This window comes from Leptonychotes weddellii, chromosome 1 (assembly GCF_054177405.1).
Source record: "Leptonychotes weddellii isolate Sample4059 chromosome 1, ASM5417740v2, whole genome shotgun sequence".
NCBI lineage: Eukaryota > Metazoa > Chordata > Mammalia > Carnivora > Phocidae > Leptonychotes > Leptonychotes weddellii.
The window spans coordinates 176,704,303-176,726,100 of record NC_138369.1 but is presented as its reverse complement, the minus strand read 5'-3'; the positions used below and the strand labels follow the sequence as shown (position 1 = coordinate 176,726,100).

At 37.8% G+C, this 21,798-nt stretch overlaps 2 protein-coding genes across 5 annotated transcripts in view; both read right to left on the bottom strand.

The window, feature by feature from the left end:
- Positions 1-21,798, bottom strand: part of JAM2 (junctional adhesion molecule 2) — a 427,760-nt gene that overhangs the window by 311,144 nt on the left and 94,818 nt on the right. The gene's annotated exons all lie outside the window — the stretch shown is intronic.
- The window catches only part of GABPA (GA binding protein transcription factor subunit alpha), a 33,306-nt gene continuing 27,571 nt past the window's right edge, over positions 16,064-21,798 (bottom strand). For all 4 annotated transcript variants that reach the window (XM_081798981.1, XM_081798976.1, XM_081798996.1 and 1 more), the window contains one exon: positions 16,064-17,150. In XM_081798981.1, coding sequence (XP_081655107.1) covers positions 16,922-17,150 — 229 coding nt within the window. In that variant the 3' untranslated portion in view covers positions 16,064-16,921. The remainder of the gene's footprint in view (positions 17,151-21,798) is intronic.

Below are 21,798 nucleotides of genomic sequence, written 5' to 3'. Positions count from 1 at the left end.
CCTTTATTAAATTATGTTAATAGTGAAGGGGAGCAGAATATGCCACCCCAAAATATGTCACTTTGTCATATTGATTATTTCAAATTAAAGTTACCTGAGAAATAGCCAGTTCATGAAGGACACTTTGACCCTCCTTTGTCCCTCTGAGAGCAGGAAGTAAATCTCTCATCTGAAAAATACCCTCCCTGTAGCAGGAGGGTAGAAGGCAACCTTATCATCAGAGGTAGACTTTAGGACCAAGAAGTCTGTGTAAGTAAATTTTGTTACTTCACTAATTTACTACTCCAAGCCCAAACCCTGTTGTGTTGACAATTTTTGTCTAAAAGGACATCAACTTCCTGCTTTGGTCACTTCTTTAGCCTCACATTTTTATGGGGCTCTCATATGTATGAAAATTACATTTGGTTTTTTTTCCTGTTAAGGTGTCTTATGTCAATTTAATGATTGGGCCATCCAAAGAACCTAGAAATGAAGAGGGAAAATGTTTCCTTCCCTACAATATCTTATGTCCATGTTTTTAAACTCCTGAATTGGCAAAATAAAAAGTCTGAAACCATGTGTCATCCACCTGGGATTATTGGTTTGTGGGTTTGTTTTCATTGTTTGCTGTGGGCTGAATTATATCCCCCTCCCCAAATTCACATGTTGAAATCCTAGCTCCTAGTTCCTCAAAATAACCATATTTGGAAATGAGGTCTTTAAGTAGGTAATTGAGTTAAAGTGAGGTCATTAAAGTGAACCCTAACAATATGACTGGTGTCCTTTTGAAGAGAAGATTAGGGCACAGACATGCATGCACATGGAATAAAGACCGTGTGAAGTCATAGAGAAGACAGCCATCCATAAGCCAAGGAGAGAGAGTCCTCATAAGAAACCAACCCTGGTGACACCCTGATCTTGGACTTCCAGCCTCCAGAACTATAAGAAAATAAATTTCTGTTGTTTACACCACCCAATCTATGGTATTTTATTAAGGCAGCCCCAGCAAAATAAGGTATTATTGTTGGTATTATTTTTGTAATTTTACCCTTCCATGAATCTCAAAATCTTAGGAATATTGTTTCAATTTATTATGGGGCAGTTTGGTCTTGCAAGAGGGTAAAACATGCTTCTTTTATACCTCCTAGCACAATACGGACATTTAATCAATATTTGTTGAAACCTAGGGATACAGAAGAAATTGCCAGAAAGACCACAGGGAAATTCTAGATCAAGAAAACGCTTCAACACAGTCCCAACAGACAAATTGGCAACTGTCTGACTGTTAATACTAAAGCCAAACTTGAAAAACAAGATTCATTTTGGCAGAATTTGCTTTATAAGGACCATATTTCTTTATAGATTTTATTCTGTGAACAGGGATCATCATTTCCTCTCTTTTTCTCGTTCTCCATTTCACTCTTGTCATTATTACTGCCCTTCTTCTGGGGATTTTTCTCTCCACCTCCTCCACACCATGAAGTTACTTCAGAGATACTTTCTAGGAACCAATGGTGCGTTTCTAGGAATCCCATTCAAGGTCCACTTGTTAGAGGAGGCAGTTAGTTAGGTTCTAACAGGACACCCTGGGGCCATCAAAGGGGAAGTCATGGCCAGCTACCGGGGAGAGTCAGAGGCCTGTCCTAGCAGCGCTCCCCAAGAAGGTGATCAAGCCAAACGTGCCCAAGATGGCTGCGGGCACCATGACAGGAAACCCCTGACCAAATAAGGAAGGAAAGGCAGGAATCTCTGCTTCCAAGAAATCCCCACCCCAAGTAATGAATATTTCACTGCCTAGTTAGCCGCTGATAATAGAAGACAGAAATCCAAACCCCAGGGATCACCTCTTGCTCATGTTGTTTTAGTACCTGTTTTTGAAATACCTATGAGAGCTTTAGAGACTGATTTCCACCCATTTCTGCATCTCAGGCCTGAGAGCCTTCAACAGATATCCCTGCCTCCGGCTTCTCCCTGAGCGTCATGACTTGACCAACAGAGAACCTCAGCATCCAAAGCTGCAGCTGACAAGGAAGGGCCACACAATCCTGATTTTCTCCAGCAGAATTCCAAATACATGTTCTTCTCCATGCTCATCATTATTACTGATTCATAGATTTAAAACAGGAAAAGCAATTCTTAGTTGATGTGTTTAGTTCTGACTTTAGCACTAATGGTATCTCACAGTCTTGCCTTGAATTTCCTTCAACTTTGCAAAAACCTTTTTCTTCCCTGGGGGGCATCGAGTATCTTGATACTGAAAATGGAATCTTAAACAGGTTAGGTTTCCTACTTTTGGCGGAAAGAAAACAACCAACCAAAAAAATGAAAAAAAAAAACCACACACACAAGAGTATCTACTCTTTAAAACAAGGTAAGAATGCGGGCGCTTAGGTGGCTCAGTTGGTTAAGTGACTGCCTTTGGCTCAGGTCATGATCCTGGAGTCCCAGGATTGAGTCCCCCATCGGGCTCCTTGCTCAGCGAGGAGTCTGCTTCTCCCTCTGACCCTGCCCCCCTCATGCTCTCTCTCTCTCATTCTCTCTCTCTCAAATAAATAAATAAAATCTTTAAAAAAAAAAGGTAAGAATGCAACTTATTATTGTCTTAATTGGAAAAATCACCTTCCACATTAAGTGCGACAACAAGAAATGGTCTAAAATGAGAATCTCCTTGAAAATCATGGTCCCGTCAAGGCGGGTTTCATAACAGAAAACATTTGTGTAACCTCAGCTCCAGCACTTTCCACTTGTGAATATCACAGTATGCTCTGTGGGGAGTGCTAATGAATACATCTGTTTGCCTCCCTGCACAGCTGAATAATATCTGAAAACAGCTCTGTTTTTCCCATTTCAGAAAAAGACCCAGTGAATGCTCGCTGATGAACAGTGTTGAGTTATGTAAGTTCCTTCACCTTGCCTCTTGAACTAACACCGAAAGATTCAGGAGTCCCTCAACACCTGCTGGAACTCAAGGACATATTGTTTACTTTGGAGTTATAAAGTGCCCAGGCAGACATTTTTTATCCCAACTTCTGTTCATTTTCAGACACTGGGAATCATTACTACTCCTATTGATAAACAAGGCTGTCCTTGCTATAGACTTCCTCGGTTATCTGTCCTGACTTCCTATGGGGGAGGGAGACACTACACCAGCCTGTTGCCTGTTGCATTGTAGCCTTAAGGGGTCCATTTACTTCTTTCTAAAGAGCCTAGAAATGGCAGTAAAGGCTGTAATCGGCTACCTCCATGCCTCACGGCCGTTCCAAGCCACCAAAGATTTACCTTCTATGTCACCGCAAAGAGAAGCAGTTTCAGCAGTTTCCAAACTCATCACAGATTTGTTTGTTGCTTGCTGACTCAGGTAAGATCAGACAAATGCGTTCACTCAGCCGCTCTGATTCCAAGAACTGAATTCTGATGTTTTGCCCTGTTCCCCATCCTCATTTTCGCAGCAGCCCCCAAAATAGATGCTTCCTCTTGATTCAGCCCCATTATTAGATTTGTATTCTCCCCTCTCTACTGCTTTTACACCAGATGTTTGAGATACCTTCGCTATAGTGACATCAACTGGAAATAGTTGGAACTGGAATCTCAAAGGATCACAGAAACCCCCAAGTTCATATTTTTCAATATTATTTAGAACTACTACTCAAATAATCCCCATTTAAGTACTGCAAAAATAATCCCAGCTGGATTTGAAAAAAGGGCCTTTCAAATGCCAATATAAATAATAAAAATATTTTTTTATTATTATAAAAATGACCACGAGAACTAACTAGTCCATATTTTTTGGCTCATACTTTGGAAAACAGACTAGCAACAATGAGATGAGAGATTCTTAAGCTGACCCTCATTTTTTTTTTTTTTAAAGATTTTATTTATTTGTCAGAGAGAGAGAGCATAAGCAGGGGGAGCGGCAGGCAAGTCCCCTTCTGAGCAAGGAGCCCGATGCAGGACTCGATCCCAGGACCCTGGGATCATGACCTGAGCTGAAGGCAGATGCTTAACTGACAGAGCCATCCAGTCATCCCTGACCCTCACATTTTTAAAAAGTAGACTTCTAAATAAATGAATCACACAAATTAGCAGGCAATTAATACTTTTGGGTAACTTTAGTGGAAGAGCCACTTCTGGCAAATACATATTTTGAAATCGGTTTATATGTAAGGTATCAAAAATGCAAGAGAGCTACAAATATGCATGAATCTTGGATGTTCTCTGTCTTCTGGGAATTTACAACACAACTAGAGAAAGCCGTTTACAACACAACTGGAAAAAACCCAAAAAATATAGGGTGCGTCAAGTGCCATAAAAGAAGAAAATCAGTTAGTTGGAACTTGAAGACTAAGTTTGTTTTTTTTTAATCATGCAACTAAGCAATGCTCTATTATGTTTAATTCCCATAGGTAATCTTAAGCTTCGTCCTGGAATGAGGCGTGCTTTCGAAGCTTTGTTTTCCGGGACCAAGGCAGTCTTGAGTTGCTAGTCGTCTGAGAACTCTCCTCCGCATCTCATGAGTTACACGAATTCCACCTCTATGGCTCGTGGAAGCACCACCCTCCCTTGGCCCTACGTGAGCTCTGAAGATTGTTCTCTGTGCTCCTGTCAGGTGGCTTTGTCCTCAGCCATGGGGAGTGCCCCACACAGGACACCAGTGCTCAGCTGAAGAGCCCTGGGGCTCCCTGCAGGTCTCCCATGCTCTGTCTCAGGGCAGCCCTGTTCTCTCTGGGAGGGTGCTCTGTCTCAGCTTCCCAGTCATGTCCCTCTGGGTTCCCATGCCCCACCCTGAGCTGTGGGCCTGACTCTCAGCCCGAGCAGTAAACTGGGCAATCCTCCAGCTTACCTCCTTTGTTTCCTCCTCTTGGGATCTGGGTCCTGTGGGGCACCTGGGTGGCTCAGTTGGTGAAGTGTCTGCATTGGGCTCCCTGCTCAGTGGGAGTCGGCTTCTCCCTCTCCCTCTCCCTCTGCTGCTTCCCCTGCTTGCGTGCTCTCTCTCTCTTCTCTCCCTCTGTCAAATAAATAAATTCATACATACATACATCAAATCTTAAAGAAAAAAAAAAAGGATCCTGGTCCTGTGCGGCCTCATGTCCAAATCTGAAAAATGTTTCACATTTTTTCTTCCCTTGCTTTTACATTTGTTTAAGGAGGGATGATAAATCCAGTCCCTGTGTCTTAGTTCATTCAGGCAGCTATAAGAACGTACCACAGACTGGGTGGCTTATAAACAACAGAAATTTATTCTCAAAGTTCTGGAGGCTGGAAGTCCGAGACCAGAGTGCCAGCATGGTTGGGAGAGGGCCCTCTTCCATGTGTCTTCACCTGATGGAAGGGGCCAGCGAGCTCTCTCAGCCCCAATACAGGCATTAATCTCACTCATGGGGGCTCCTCCCTCATGACCTACTCAACTTGCACCTCCTAATCCCATCACCTTGGGTAGTAGGATTTCAACACACAAATTTGGGGAGGACACAAACATTCAGACCATAGTACCTCTGACTCCATCTTGACCGTGTTTGGAAGTGTGACTGAAGTAATATATTTTTATTGTAGAACATTTGGAATATACACATCTGTAAAAATCATAATTCTATCACCTTGAGATAACGAATGTTTATATTTTAATGAATTCCCAATTCTTCAAAAGTCATCCCCAGATATACTGAAATGTATACACACACACAAACACACAGTGTCAGCTGGGAGGCTCTCCACTCCTAAGATTTAGGTATGTTTCTTGGTTGCCTCCAAATCTACCTATTCAGTGCACTTGTACTTGAGGCAGAGACTGCAGGTGCACGCAGGGGATGGTGAGGGCTTTATCCTATAGCAATGCCAGCATCTTAGAATTGCATATTGGGTATTCAACTTGCTACAAGATTCTGCAACTCAGCCTTCACAGACACCATGCTCAGCTTTCCTCTCTCTCTTATTTGCTGGGCCAACAACAACAGAATTTTATCTGCTTATACGGAACACTTCCACTGTCCTCAAAACCCACCTTCAGGCTCCATTCTAGACTTTCTTTCAAGTGCCCAAAGTCATGAAGATTCTGAAGAGAGTAAAAAGAAGTGGAAGGAAAAGGAAGGATAAAAAGAAAAAACTTGTCAATCAAAGGGAACAGAGTGAAGAAATAGAGCCCCTAACCACGCTCCACCCCAAAAGGAGACACTGAAGTGATCTGGCTATCAGCTTTTGGGGAAAGGAGAAAATATAGGAAGATTTACTCTAGGAAACCAGTATCGTGTATCTGGAGTAAAGATTTCCAAAGCACAATACTAGAAATCCTTCAGATTTCTAGGATGATATTTAATAAGCTGAGATAATCATGCACTTTCAGAAGGAGTACAGCCAGCTTCCATGGTGTATCTGATTTACTCTGAATAGGTCCCACAGGGTGATACAAGTTCAACTATTTCTCATCTGAGAGAGAACACTCAGGATCATTCTGTTTCAAATATATTGCCAATGACTTGAAAACCGAAGAGCCAAAGGGCATTCTGATATCTTCACAGATGACGTGAAAATGTAGAAAATAAGCTTACTTGGCTTATCTTTGCAAAGATACTTGGCATTATTTATTTCTCAACAGGGATGAGATGAGCTAATTTTTACACAAGAAGGAAACAGGAGGGAATTTTTTTCCCCAGCAGTATGAAAGTTTATCAAATACGTATCATGGAATATTTCAGCTCTAAATCCCCACAGCTGAAAGATTTCACCTCTGAAAGCTTTCTGACTTCCTGTTTGCTAAATTCTTCTGAAGCTTATGGCTCTTAGAGTTCATTGCTTTGCTTCAGTACTGAGAATTTGACAAGAACTTGTCATTAGGATTCTGCTTAACAGCTGCTTTTTTTCCAGCTTGTGGAACAAGAAAGGTTAAGATGAATTTTGAATCCACGAATAATATCTTAGCAGAAGGATAATCCTGCCATTTCTAGAACTCCGTGCCTTTTAAAAGTCTTGACTTAAAAAATAGATTACCACAGATTGTCTAATCCCCTTCAAACCTAAACCAGTGATATCAGTCAAGATGTTTTCATAAGGAGATATGGGATCAATCAATACAACAACCTAAAATTTTTGTTTAGGAGAAAATATTTGAATGCAGAATAGTTTCTACAAAGTTACTTCTAAGGTTGATTTTAAAAGATATATAAAAGCCAAATATATTAAAGAAAAAGAATTAAACATTAAAGTGGTGAAATGCTGTTTTCCTGTGATTACTGTTATCCAAATATGAATCCCTTCATTGAGCCTGGTCCACACCTTAACATGCTTCTAAAAAAAAGAAAGAGAGATAAAGAAAGAAAGAAAGAAAGAAGAAAGAAAAAATTTCCTCACAAATTTTGTGTCTTATGTCAGAAAGATAAAATATCTTAAATGGATTTTTTTCTAAGATTTTATTTATTTATTTTAGAGAGAGAGAAAGCAGGGCGAGGAGCAGAGGGAGAGGGACAAGCAGACTCCTCGCTGAGCACAGAGCCCAACACGGGGCTGGATCACCACAACCCTGAGATCATGATCTGAACCAAAATCAAAAGTTGGCTGCTCAACTGACTGAGCCTCCCAGGCACCCCATATTAAATGGATTTTTTAAATCAACAAGTAGACATAATTTTCCTATTAAATAGATAAACACGTGATCAATAAGATTATTTCTGATATTTTCAGTTTCTTTTTTATCTATTTCCTGATGCCCTACTAATGCTACCAATAATGGGTTTCAGCAGATCCAAGTTTTAATGGAATATAACCTAAATAACCACAGGAAAAAGGCAGTTTTCTAGTATAATTTTTCTTGATCTATAAACAAAGCAAGTGATATGCCATTCACCATGTATTTTGAGGACCAGGGCCACTAACAAAGCATTTCTTATACGTTGAGGTCTATTTCATACAGTTCTCCTCTCATTTATGCCTGCCCCTCTGCCCCAATTTTCCATTCAGTTAAAGATGATCCTCCCACACATTATTGCCTGTAACTTTCAGTCCCCTTGCTCTCCACCAGTGCCATCCCCCTTCCCCAACACACAATTACTGGAAGAAGGGAAACCAGAATTTTTATATCAAATGAAATGGTCCTAGATTAGGAGTCACGAGACCGGGTTCTCACACTCGCCCTGCCCCTTGTGTTCAATGTAACTAACCCTCATCAAATCACTTAACCTCTCCTGACATTTATTTCTCCATTTTAAAGAAATGGAAATCAAAATAATGAAATATAATTTGTGACCTATTACATTGTAAGGATTTGAGTGTCTGATTATTTGTGGTGTTGGACAACATGTGTAGAAACGTTCTCATCCCTTGTTCATGGCAGTATAAATTGATTCAACCCTTTGGTGGGCAATTTACAGTAGGTGGTCAGGGAGGGAAGAGGAAGGGGGCCAAAATCAAGCATTGGTCACCCAACCGACTGAGCCACCCAGGCCCTCCTCCACCAAAATATTTTTTTTTAAAGATTTTTTTTTTTTAAGATTTTATTTATTTATTTGACAGAGACAGCGAGAGCAGGAACACAAGCAGGGGGAGTGGGAGAGGGAGAAGCAGGCTTCCTACTGAGCAGGGAGCCCGATGTGGGACTCGATTCCAGGACTCTGGGATCATAACCTGAGCCGAAGGCAGACGCTTAACGACTGAGCCACCCAGGCACCCCTCACCAAAATATTTTTAAGTAAATACTAGATAACGCATTATTTCATCTCTAAATACTTCAGTATACATTTTTAAAAAATAAAGATCCATTCATCCCTTGCTCCTTCCTCCCTCCTTCCCTTCCTTCTCTCCCTCCCTCCTTCCTTCCCTCCTTTTTTCCCTCCTTCCTTCCTTCCCTCCCTATAACCATAAAACTATTACCACACCTTAAACAATTAACAGAAATTCCATAATATTTAAAAATATCCAGTGTTCAAATTTCCCTGATTGCCTCAATTTCTTTTACAGTTTATTTGTTGAAATTAGGATCCAAACAAAACCACACATTTCATTTGGTTGATTAAAAAAGACTCTTCGGGCGCCTGGGTGGCTCAGTTGTTAAGCGTCTGCCTTCGGCTCAGGTCATGATCCCAGGGTCCTGGGATCGAGCCCCACATTGGGCTCCCTGGTCTGCGGGAAGCCTGCTTCTCCCTCTCCCACTCCCCCTGCTTGTGTTCCTGCTCTCACTATCTCTCTCTGTCAAATAAATAAAATCTTTAACAAAGACTCTTACTATATGTCAATTATACCTCAATTTAAAAAAAACTCTTAAATCTCTTTTAATCTATACATTCTCCTTCCTCTTTTTTTTCATATAATTAATTTTTTCTTTGCTTGTATCTGTTGTCTTCATTTGTATTTTGCTAATTGTATCTGTGTAATGACGATTTCTCTGTTTCATATGTTTCCTATAAACTGAGACTTATTTCTAAGAGATTTATCAGTTTCAGTTTCAGCTTACTTTTTGTCAAGAACAGTCTTATTGGGGCACATAGCTGGTTATCTCTTTTTGTGTGATACTAAGATAGATCGGTGCCTTCAGGTATTGTCCTTTATCAAATGCCTCACCAACTTTTCACTTAATGTTTTTAGCATTTGTTGGTGATGATTGCCTATATCCATTATCTTACAAAGGGCTGTATAACAGCATTTTATAAAACATCATTGACTTTTTGGGGGGAGCAGGAAGAGGTAGAGGGAGAGGGAGAGAGGAAATCTTAAGCAGACTACATGCTCAGCACAGAGCCCTAACACGGAGCTTGATCTCACAACCCTGAGATCATGACCTGAGTCGGACTCTCAACTGACTGAGCCACCCAGGTGCCCTTAAAACATCATTGACTTATATGATTTTAGAGATGCATGGACCTTTAAAAAATTTAGTGTTAAATCTCTCACTTTGGATAAGACAACTAAAAGCCAGGAGAAATGAGAAAGGTACTAAGTGTTTGCAATTCTTCTTTGTTAGAAGTATTAAACACATCTCCCTTTCAGTGACTACAGATGTGACAGCAAAATGCTGTTGAGACACACTCCCCAGTGAAAAGCACCAGCACTGGCTTCAAGTCTAGCTTGGTTTTATACAAGTGACCTTGATCAGCTCGTCTGACCAGTCCCTGCTTCAGTTTCTTCACTATAAAAGGGGTAATATTCCTCGCTAATTCAAGGGGTCGAGAGAAATAAACGAGAATACAAATAAAGGGCTTGGCACAGCATAAGGGATCAGATTTAGCCATTATTTAGTCACTCATTCAGCCATTCAACGACATTTTATCATCTTTAAAATAATTGATCATTTTACAATGTTTTATCATTTTATCATTAAATGAGTGCCAACTTCCACAATAGAGAACTGCATTCTGTGGAGGGTAGTTTTTCTTTTCCAGACCCTTGCACTTATTTCATGTTACATAATTGTAAGATGTTTTCACTACATGATTTCATTTAATCATCTCAATAGACATGCACTGCAGGCAAATGTGTCGACTATCCTAGCTTAGAAAAGAGGCCATGGAGGAGCAGAGAGGCTAAATGGCTTGCCCTAAATTTCGTACCTAGTTAGTGGTAGAGCTGGGACTGTCACATATTTCTTCTGGCTCTTTCCTTGACACACCACCTTACATATTCTCCACTGTTAGGTACTTCCTATTTGTTCAATCAATTAATCAATACACTTCAGGCCAGTAGGAATAGGGTAGATTTTTGTAAAGAATTTTCTTGAAAATAAAATATCCTCTTCATTTTGTAATCTGAGACCTGAAGACAAGAATCCTCCCATGGGATTCTTAATACATAGCCTTTTTCTTAAACCACTAACGCAAGTGAACATTCTGGTTCATTTATGCCATGATGTGAAGTTGACCAATGTGCTAATGAAATGTGGATCATACCCTTACTTCTATAAAGTGACACCAACATTAGAGGTAGGAAACTTTACTTTTCCTTTTAGAATGGAGACTATTAGAACAAATCTTTTGCATAGATTTCTAAGCAAGTGAACTAAACAGTTGCTCATAGATATGATCAATAGTTATCTTTAAGTGTTCTATTCCATTCCCATCTAGTCACTGTCATATCACTTATGAAAATAGCATGGGTGTTAATTGGGTGTTAGATGTGTCATGAAGACCCCAAAATCAATTACCTTGTTAGCAGATATGAGAACGTGCTTTTCTCAGATTACAGAGAAATTTTCATATACCACTGACATTGCCATAATCGTTTAGTTAAAACTGATGCTCATCATTTAATGACAAAACACTTTGTATCAGTGTGGTCTGCCGATGAGTGTCAGTACGTGACTTTTTGCTATCTGTCCACAGGTGGATAAGGACAGACACCGAAACAATTATAGCAATTAGAGTAATCTCATGTCTGTGAAGCCTAATAATTTTTAAAAAATGGATATGTACTTTAACCTTTTTCATTTTATTTTTCTAGTTACTCAGTTTTCTGTTGAGGTATAATTTACATACTCTCATGCCCCCCTCCCCCTTTTTAAGTGTACATTTAAATGTTTGGCAAATTTGTCTACCTATGTAATCATCAACAAAGCACAATGTAGAATATACTCATCACCCCTCAAAATTTCATTGTTTCCAATACAGAAAATTACCCCCCATCCCTAACCCCAGGCGGCCACTGATCTGCCTTCTGTCCTTACAGATCAGATACAACTTTTCTAGAGTTGTTGGTGAAGCAGTTGCTTGTTTCTTTTTATTGCTGAATGGTATTTCCATTGTATGGGTATTCCACAATTTATTTATTCAGTCACAAGTTGATGAACATTTGTTCAGTTTGGGGCCATTTTGAATAAAGCTGCTGTAAACCTTAGTGTGTCCTTCAATGGGTATGTTCTGTGTCTTTAAAAAAAAAAAATTATCCGAGAGAGCGAGCGAGTAGGGGGACATAGGGAGAGGAACAGAGACTCTCAAGCAGACTCCCTGAAGAGCATGGAGCCCCACACGGGACTCAATCCCAGGACCCTGGAATCATGACCTGAGCCGAAGGCAGACGCTTCACCGACTGAGCCAACCAGGCGCCCCTCAATTCTAGTTTTTAAAAAAAGTCTATTATTTAGGATTTTCAATATTTGATGTCTTCTGCAGTTTTCCTTCTTACAATATGTATGCTAATTTTCTTACTTCACAGGCTAGGATCTTCAATATAGTGTTGAATAGAAATGGTGACAGCTGGTATGTGTCTTTCCCCAAATTTTAGAAGGAAAACTATTATGTATGATGTTAGCTGCAGGTTTTTCAGACACTCTATCACGTTAAGGAAGTTCCCTTCTAATTCTAGTTTGCTCAATTTTTATCATGAATGAATGTTGTTAAATTTTACTGTATACTTTTCCTACAGCTATTGGGATAATCAGCTTTGTCTCCCTATATTGTATAAATTGGTGAGTTACATTGAGTTATTAAATTCTCCTAGTGATTCATTTTTTTAAAAACATTTAAATTGTGGTAAAATATACATAAAATTTACCATCTTACCCTTGTTTAAGTGTGTACAGTTCAGTAATGGAAAGTATATTCACATTGTTGTGTAATCAATACCCAGGAATTTTTAATCTTGCAAAACTGAAACTCTATACCTATTAAACAACTCCCCATTTCCCCCACCGGGAAATCACGTTTTCTAAGAGTTTCAGTCTGTGACACACTGGAAATAAAAAAGTGGTCCTTCACCATGGGTTTTAAAATCAGTCTAAGTGTTTTAAATCAGTTTACTTGTAGTAAAAAGCCTTTTAAACATCTGCTTAGCTTGCAAATTAAGCTTTAAAGTCATACACACACCAAAAAAAATCAGTGTTTTGGGAATACGAATATATCTAATTTTGATTATTTTCATTACTTCAAACTAGATAAAATTAGGTTTTGTGTTTTTAAAGCAGTTTGTTTCACTCAAACTATAATTTTGTAAACATGTCAATCAGCGTTTGATATTGCTTGACCATAAATAACATATAGCACCTTTTCCCCTGACCCCTTTGATTCCACAGACTCTGGTCCTGGCTGAAGCATCCTGCTGTTATGCAGAAAACATAAACAGGTAATTTTTTTTTTAGTTAAAAAAGGTTTACTAAAAATTTCTACTTTAACAGTCATTGGCTTGCCTTTTGACAAGGAATCAGTGTTACCATTTCTTCTGTTTCTATTCTAAAACAGTTTGGCTCTGTGGATGGGATTTCATTTCTTTTTTTAAAAGTTTATTTATTTTGAGAGAGAGAGAGAACGTGCAAGCAGGGGAGAGGGGGAGAGAATCTCAAGCAGACTCCCTGCTGAGTGCAGAGCCCGTCGAGGGGCTCGATCCCAAGACTGTTGGGAGATCATGACCTGAGCCAAAATCAAAAGTTGGATGCTCAACTGAACCACCCAGGAGCCCTCATTTATTTTCTTAAAGACTAAACTCTAACATCTAATTTTAGTTCAGTGGAATCTGTTCTTCCCAAATTGATAGTTTTTAAGTATATGGGACTCTCATGTACAATACAGCAGATGTAGACTGTCATATTTTCATCCAACCTAATACTCCAGGAACTTGAGACTATTTTTTTATGCAGGAAAAAAACTTCCAAAAACACAGAAATATACTGTATAATAGTTTTATTTTTCTCATTTTACTATTTTTACATTTTATGCACAAATATTTTTTATCTGAGTAAAAATAGAAAATAACTGTTCCATGTAAAATTACAAAAAAAATAAAAACCACAAAGCAATACATAATTGTTATTATGACTGTATAAGTGTCTTTATTTAAAGAGTAAAAATGTATGCAAAAATCCTCCTTCCTTTTACAAAAGACTGAGGATATTTTTTTCTGGCAGCAAGTGAAGTATCACTGAAATATCAGTATTTTTACACCTCCTAGATGTGAAGACATTAAGTTAGTCACAGGTTGTTTTATAATTATGAATTTTAAAACACTTTTGTGCTATTTCAAAGATACACTAGTTCTTTTTAAAAGGCAGTAGCATAAAACGATGAACATGGAAAACAGCCAACCTCACCAAAAATATTTGGAGGCACAACCCTTTAAAGAAGTATCACACTTGAGTTTCACCATTAATCGGGAGAGAAAAACAACTAAGCCATTTCCCTAATTAACTGACATGGACTGATACAAAAATTAATGTGATGTGATGAGTCGATCCATATGAAGATCAACCACATATAGCAAATCTGTTTAATATGTCTGATTTTCCGATATCAACACAAATTTCCAAACTTCAGGCTAAACACATATGAAAGTTGGCTCAATGAGAACCTCATGGGGAAAAAGTTTTAAAACAAAAATGGACATTTCCTTATTTCTGTACTTAGTACAAAAGATGACCAATCATTTTATCTTTCTTCCTTTAAACTGTAAATTCCCCTATGGAAAATTTATTCATAAAAACAGCAAAGAATGAATAGCATGAATTATATTTTCTTTTACAACGCAAGTTCTCTTCCAATAAAAGAAAAGATTCCTGGCTTTCTGAGGATCGTAACCTCAATAAGGACAATGAAAACAGTTTAATATTTAAGTTGAGAAAAAGTAACTGAAGCTTCCTGCATCAATTGGGGAAATCAGTCTCTTGACTTCACCTATGTTCTGATGCATAAAATGATGGTGACAGATGAAGAAGCAAAAGAAAAAAGAAATAGCACCTGATCCTGTATGAGAATGATCTTTGTTCAAGTTATAATGGGGAATAAAATAAAAACTGCCAAAGGAAGAAAAATGGAGAGAATGTGTTCTTGGAAAAAGGAATCTAAGGAATGCTTAAAGGAGAAACAGCAACAGTTTGACTTCGGAGATCTAAAAGAAATGTGGGTGTTCCTTGCCTTAAAATATATACATATACATACAGTTGCAACATGAAGTCTGTCACCTTTGCTAAAACATTAAAATAATGTCTTCCCAAAAGCATTTTAAATATTAAAGTCAAAAATTTTAAGCTCTTGCTAACATACCAGAAGAGTTTATTTTATTGTATTTTTTAAAACTATGAGGACTTGTCAACTCCCCAGACTGCAAGACGGTGCAGCAAAACCTTTTTTTTGGTGATCTATTTGTTCTGAACGTAGAGCTTCTATATATTATTTCATATGGTTATTCTACTCAGATATTCTTGTAGTCAGTGCCCAAATTAAACTAATAGTTTGTCAGTCTATTCCATATGTGTTTATAGAAAGGTAAAAATACAAGTTACAAGTTTTACTCTTTTTAGGCATCCACTGCAGGGTCTTAAATGACTTAAGCATATAAATGAACTGATATTACACATTGCAGTCCTACAGCCCAGCACTTCAAGTTACGATTTGAGGTTACCAGAGAAGAAAACCAGAGAGCCTTCCTCTCCTGCTTTGTCCTAGGATCCCTGCCTTATGGTTCATTCCAGACCACTATCTGGGACCAGTACAGAGACCGCTAGCAATGCCTCCTTGACTTATAACCATGGCCCTCTCCTCCGGTTAGTCAGAAGCATCAACTGAGCTCTTATAAAGCTGTTTAGGGGAATGGATTTAAAGGAAATGATGAGGAAGAAGGTGCATAAAGTAATGTGTGAGAATCAACCTTCTGCCGTAAGAGGATTAAAAGCTCTTTGCCAGTATCTCATGATTCGTGTATAATACCTTAAAACAAAAAAACAAAAAGAAAAAAAGCAAGCAAGCAAAAAAGAAAGACATTTCTAGCCATTTCTGTTTAGTGTTAGCTGGTGATAAGAGTTTCATATATGAGAATCATATAATTAAAACATTTTTTAAATGAGTTATTATGTTTTAATACATCTTTCCTTTTGACTACCATTATATCTTCATATATATGTGTATAGTGGTCAACTGGACATGTACAAAGATATTTATACTCACACATATATAATATTCAAAAGGAAGAAATTAAGTAAATGGGAAATTTTGTTTTGAGAGAAGACTGCCTATACTGGAGAATTTCTTTTTAAAACTACTGGCAAGTAATTTGCTCTTGTCTTGAAAGGTAAAGTACTGTTTACTGATTTAAAGTCTTCATTTCATCAGAAACACAATGACTATTATGCTTTTGCACAATACACTGGCAATATAGGACAATTTTAAAAAAGAAAGGAAGCAAGCCATACCAAACCAAACTAAACCAAACTTTTATTTTCTGGCTGAGGTATATACTTTTTCAGTTTTTTAAATCTCTGACAGGAAAAACAGAGATCATTTCAGAATTTTTTTAATAGTTGGTTTATTAGAATTAAATGCCTCTCTTAAAATAATTTAAATTCTTGGCCTGACATTATGAATAATCTATACAGAAAATCCTTAAAATTAGCTTGAGTTAAGCCAGATTTCAACCTGGATCTCCTTCTGCAGCAATGCTCTTCTGCCAGTCGACTTCTTATTGTCCTTGCTTGCAAATATATAAATTATTTTAATAACTTGATACTCTCAGTTTAGTAATTTATTAATACTATAATTTTATTCGATATGAATATTTTAGCTCTGCTTGATTAGATGAAACAGGCACACATGCTTTAGCTATGAAAAATTCCATTTTCTGGTTCTATGTAAAGCAACATCTAAAGCAGCAGAGAAGGGAAACAGTTATATTTTCAAAAATAGTTAAGCCAGACTGTTTCCTGGAGATACTTCATTTATTTTTCATCCTCAGATGCTACTGGCTATTTTTGGTAGGGCTAGACATTAATACTGACCAGTTTAGCTTTCCTGACTGTTAACAAACTATCCCACAATGAACCTGACTTCGTGCTGAAGACATTGTGGTGATCCTTAACATACACGTATTCTAAAATATATGCTCAAAGTAAAAAGATCCAAATTCACAAGAGTATGAAATATTTATAAAAAAATCATGCGTCAGATTGTACAGTCTAGAAATAAAAGAAGATTCAAATTCAGTAATAAAGGAAGAGCAATACTTGCTCTAATATTTAAGAAAGACCTCGGGCTCCCAGAAGATCCTGGGCTCAATTCTCCTTTTCCGTCTGCAGGGAAGCAGTGGCCAGGGCTACTGCTGTGACCGGCTGGGCAATCCCATGGAGCTGCATCTTTGCAAGTTTCTTCTGTTCACATTCTGTGACCAAACGGTTCAACTCTGCTGCACTGTATCCAATAAGTGTCTTCAAGTCACAGACAAACTTGTACACAAATCTCTTGCCTTGAACTTTACAAATCATGTCCCCATCATAATAATACCTTTAAAAAGAAAAACATGTTAGGACTATACAAAAAATACAGAATTTGGATTTCTTACAATAGTTCACAAATCCTTCCATAAGCAGGAGCCTAGTACTGTATTTCCCTGATAGCAATTAACATTGAAGTTATATAGAAATATTTAATGTTACTATCCAAGGAAACTTCAAAGCATTGTTTACTAAAATTTCAATGTTCAGTATTCTACAACTCTATATACTAAATTTTCAAACTATATTTCAACAATTATGATAAAATATTGATTTAAAAATGAACATTATTAAAACAAAAAAAAAACCTTGGGAGCAGTAATAGAACCTAAGAACAAGGGCTTGGAGTCAGAATGTCAAGATTCAAAATCCAGTGTCTCAACTTTGTGATTTTGTCCACACGAAAGTCACATTTTCTCTAAGTCTTTATTCCTCGTCTATACAGTGAGGATAAAAACATTACTTACCCTCAGAGAATTGCTGGGAATTAAAAGGATTATCTTTGCAAAGTGCTCACTTAAGCACACAATGACTGGCACATAGCCGTCTATAAAATATAAGCTATGTTAATAATTAAGAACCCACATAAAAGGAGAAATTTGTAATACACATATTCTATGGACTGTGGGAATGTCCACTTCTTTTCTGCATTGTACAAAAATCCCTTATGTTGTAGCCATGCCTTTGCCATCATTTAATATGTAAAGGCTCTTCTTTCAGTGAAATTCTCCAAATCTAATATGGAACCTCAAAAGTGTAAGTAAAGGGCTAGAAGAAAGACAGGATACAGAAAACCAAGGAAGAGGACATCATAAAGAAACAAGGTTTCTATACCTACATAGACAAATCTGGAGAAGTCCCTCTAGAAGTCTGGTTTACTGCTGCTATGTATGGAGATGGAAACAGGGCTGGATTTAGATTTACTTTGGAAAACAGTTTATTTACTGTTACGTGCTGCCAATTCCAATAAAAGGAAAAAAGTCAAGTCAAGACTTTTATAGGCAGGACGACTGTTAAACCTTGTATTTTGCTTTGTTTTTTATTGTATTATTTTTCCCCACCTCCTTGAAGCCTTTATTTTAAAACTGCACTACCCATTTGTACCAATTTGACAATAAGCAGTTATGAAAGGAACGACTATTTCCCCAAGTACCAAAATGCTGTAAACTACCACATTTGGCAGGATTTTATTATTTAAGTCATTCAACTTAATCAAAAGTCCATTAATGAAAAGGTGGATCTACATGCAGGAAATTAAGTCCCTTTTCCTTAATTTCTGAACAGTGAAAGTCTAACAGTCAATTATGTTCACTTTCTCAGTGAGAGATACAACACAGTGGACAAAGTTCTTGTGTTTCCTTTTGTGCCAATTATGTTTATACATAATTTAGATCTTAGCCCACAAATCACCAATTGCCTGTCATCCAGTTTAAAATGAGATTGGTATTTCAATTTCTTACGAAAATTTCTACATAATATATAAGGCTGTAACAAATAGACAATTTCTTACGAAAATTTCTACATAATATATAAGGCTGTAACAAATAGACCAAAAAGGGAAGAAAGTGGTTTTATATTTCAAGGAGAAAAATGGAATTGGTATAATCTTATGTCTCTTGGTATGAGGTGATAAAGAATACAAACACTGTTTTAATTTTCCTTAGTATGTCCTTCAATCTACTAGATGCTGTCATACAACCACATATAATAGCATTCATCACATTTGTACCCTCTCTAAAACGAAGAAAGTAGAAAGGTACACGATACCTATGTTTTCATGGATATGATTTTGCCCTTTTCTTTTTAAACTTGTATTTTTTTAGCCTTTTAAATTGTGAAATATATTTCCCTAGAATCCCTCCAAGGTCCCTCCCAATCACTACCCCTGCTTCACTCTAAAAGGCAAAAACAATCCTGTTCCATGATGGTAATTCATTGCTTGTCACCCAAACATGCATCCCTAAATGCTGTAATTTACTCTTCCTGTTTCTTGAACTTTACACTATAAATGCATTCATACAATATATACTCTCTTGGGTCTGATTCCTTTGCTGAACATTGCATTTGTGAGGTTCATCCATATCAGTGCTTGTAGCCCAGTTCATTTCCATGGACACATGGTCCACTCTTGTTTACCACAATTCATTTATTCACTGTCCTATTGGACAGTGATAGGTATTTGGTTTCTGGTTTTTGGATATTATAAATAATGCTGCTATAAGCATGTGTGCGGGCATATGCATGCAATTCTGTTTGGTAGATATTGAGAGAAACTGCTGGGTTACAGGTTACATTCCTACCAAAAGTGTAGAGGCATTCCTGGTCCTCTATATCCTCATCACCTGGTACATTGGCAAGCATCTAAATTTTACTCATCCTGAGATATACATTGTGCCATTTTATTGTGGTTTCCAACCAACTTTCCCTGATTACGAAAGAGGCTGTGCGCTGCAGGGAACAGTCACTGGCCATGAGGATAATCTCCAGTCCATAGTGTCTATTCATGTCTCTTGACTATTTTTTCTATTTCTTCTATTGATTTGTAAGAGTTCTTAAGTTACTTCAGACATGACTTTTATGTCAGGTTTGTGGCTTGCCTTTCACTCTCCCGACAATGGCTTTTGTTGACCAAAAAAGTTCTTAATTAAATTTCTTAATTTTCTCCACCAGGATTAGTGCTGTCAATTCTGTCTGATGCCTTTCCTCACCTACTGACACCATGGAGGTATTTCTAGATGCTTTCCTATTTTACTTTCCATATTTAGAGCTACAAGCTACATGGGACTGATTTCTAGTATGGTATGAGGAAGGGGTCGAGTTTCACTTTTTTCCATATGGACAGTCAACTGTCCGAGCTCCATCGATTGAAAGTGGGTCTTTTCTCATGTGTTTTCCCCACGCCATCTTTAAGTCAAATACTCTTATATCCTCGGTTCTACTTGGGCTTTCTATTGTAATCTGTGGTCTATTTGTCTCTCCTAAGCAAACGACACACTGTCTTACTGTTGTAGCTTTACAGCAAGTTTCAAGCTCTTGGCAAGCAAGTCTTCCCACTCTGTTAATCTTTGGGTATCCTAGCTACTGTGGCACTTTATATTCCCACATAAATTTTACAATCACCATGTTAAGTTCTACAAAAAAACTTTCTGCATTGAAACGTATCAATCTGAGGAGAACTGGCATCTTAATGATTAATTCTAATAATTTATCTATAATTTTGAAGGGACTTGTATATATGCAATTATATCAACTGCCAAAAATGACAGCTTTAATTTTCATTATATGGAAACGATCTTTAGATAGTTGGCAAAGTATGTGAGACTAAATAAGTGATAAACACATTGAAAATAAAGCATTTTAGGGGCGCCTGGGTGGCTCAGTCAGTTTAAGTGTCTGCCTTCAGCTCAGGTCATGATCTCAGGTTCCTGGGATCGAGTCCCGCATCTGCGGGTGGGGGGTGTCCCCTGCTCAGCAGGGAGTCTGCTTCTCCCTCTCCCTTTGCCCCCACCCCCACCTCCCCTCCCACTCATACCCTCTCTCTCATTTGCCCTCTCTCAAATAAATAAATAAAATTAAAAAAAAAAAAGAAAGCATTTTAGTTACTTATGAGTGCTGAAGAAAACAGTTATTTTGGAAAAGAAAAATAATCATGCTAAAATATGTAACAGAACTTACATGATCATGATCCTAACAATGAATACTGATATAACCACCATTTCCATATAATTATGTAATTACATTAGGATAAGGGAGAGTGTGTGTGTGTGTAGTGATGAGAGGTGAATCATAATCTCTCAGTGTGAAATTCACAATGTCCAAATGAAACATGAAGTAGCAGTAAAAGCATATTATTTAGAAATAGAGATAAATTACAGAGCTATTTCACACTATGTTCACTCTTCCAAAAAGACATTAGTTCCATATATTCATATATCCTGCTTTTTTACTTAAATGCACATATTGAATTTCCATCACTGGGGTAAGCATAATTTCTGAGAGTAATTATGTCAAAAAAATTCATACTACTTATGTTACAAATAATTTTATTCTATTTCATTTCAATCTGTGTAAAGGTTGGATATTCAGATACAGGCAGGCTGAAGGGAAAGAAATAACAGAGAAATGGGGCGACATTTTGCACCTAGTTATAAAAACAGAAAATATCTGCATCTTTGCTAAAATTTACACTCAATTCACCTATGCAAATGACAGCATCTTTATCTGTTATGTAAATGACAAAAAACTCAGAGATTAAACATGTAAGTTTTAAACAGAGTAATATATGCTTTTCAACCAGATAAAAGCAAATAATCTTGGAATCATCTTAAAAAAAAAATATGTGCCTCAAAATTATTACTAAAGATCTTGTAAAAAGTCATTTTTGGGGTGCCTGGGTGGCACAGTCGGTTAAGTGTCTGACTTGGTTTCAGCTTGGGTCGTGATCTCAGGATCAGGGGATCAAGCCCCCTCCCCGCCTCCCCGGCTCCACACTGAGCGCAGAGTCTGCTAAAGTTTCTCTCTCCCTTTCCCTCTGCCCCCCCACCCCACCCCAGCATGCTCAAGCACGCACAAACTCGCTCTCTCTAAAATAAATAAATCTTGGGCGCCTGGGTGGCTCAGTTGGTTAAGCGACTGCCTTCGGCTCAGGTCATGATCCG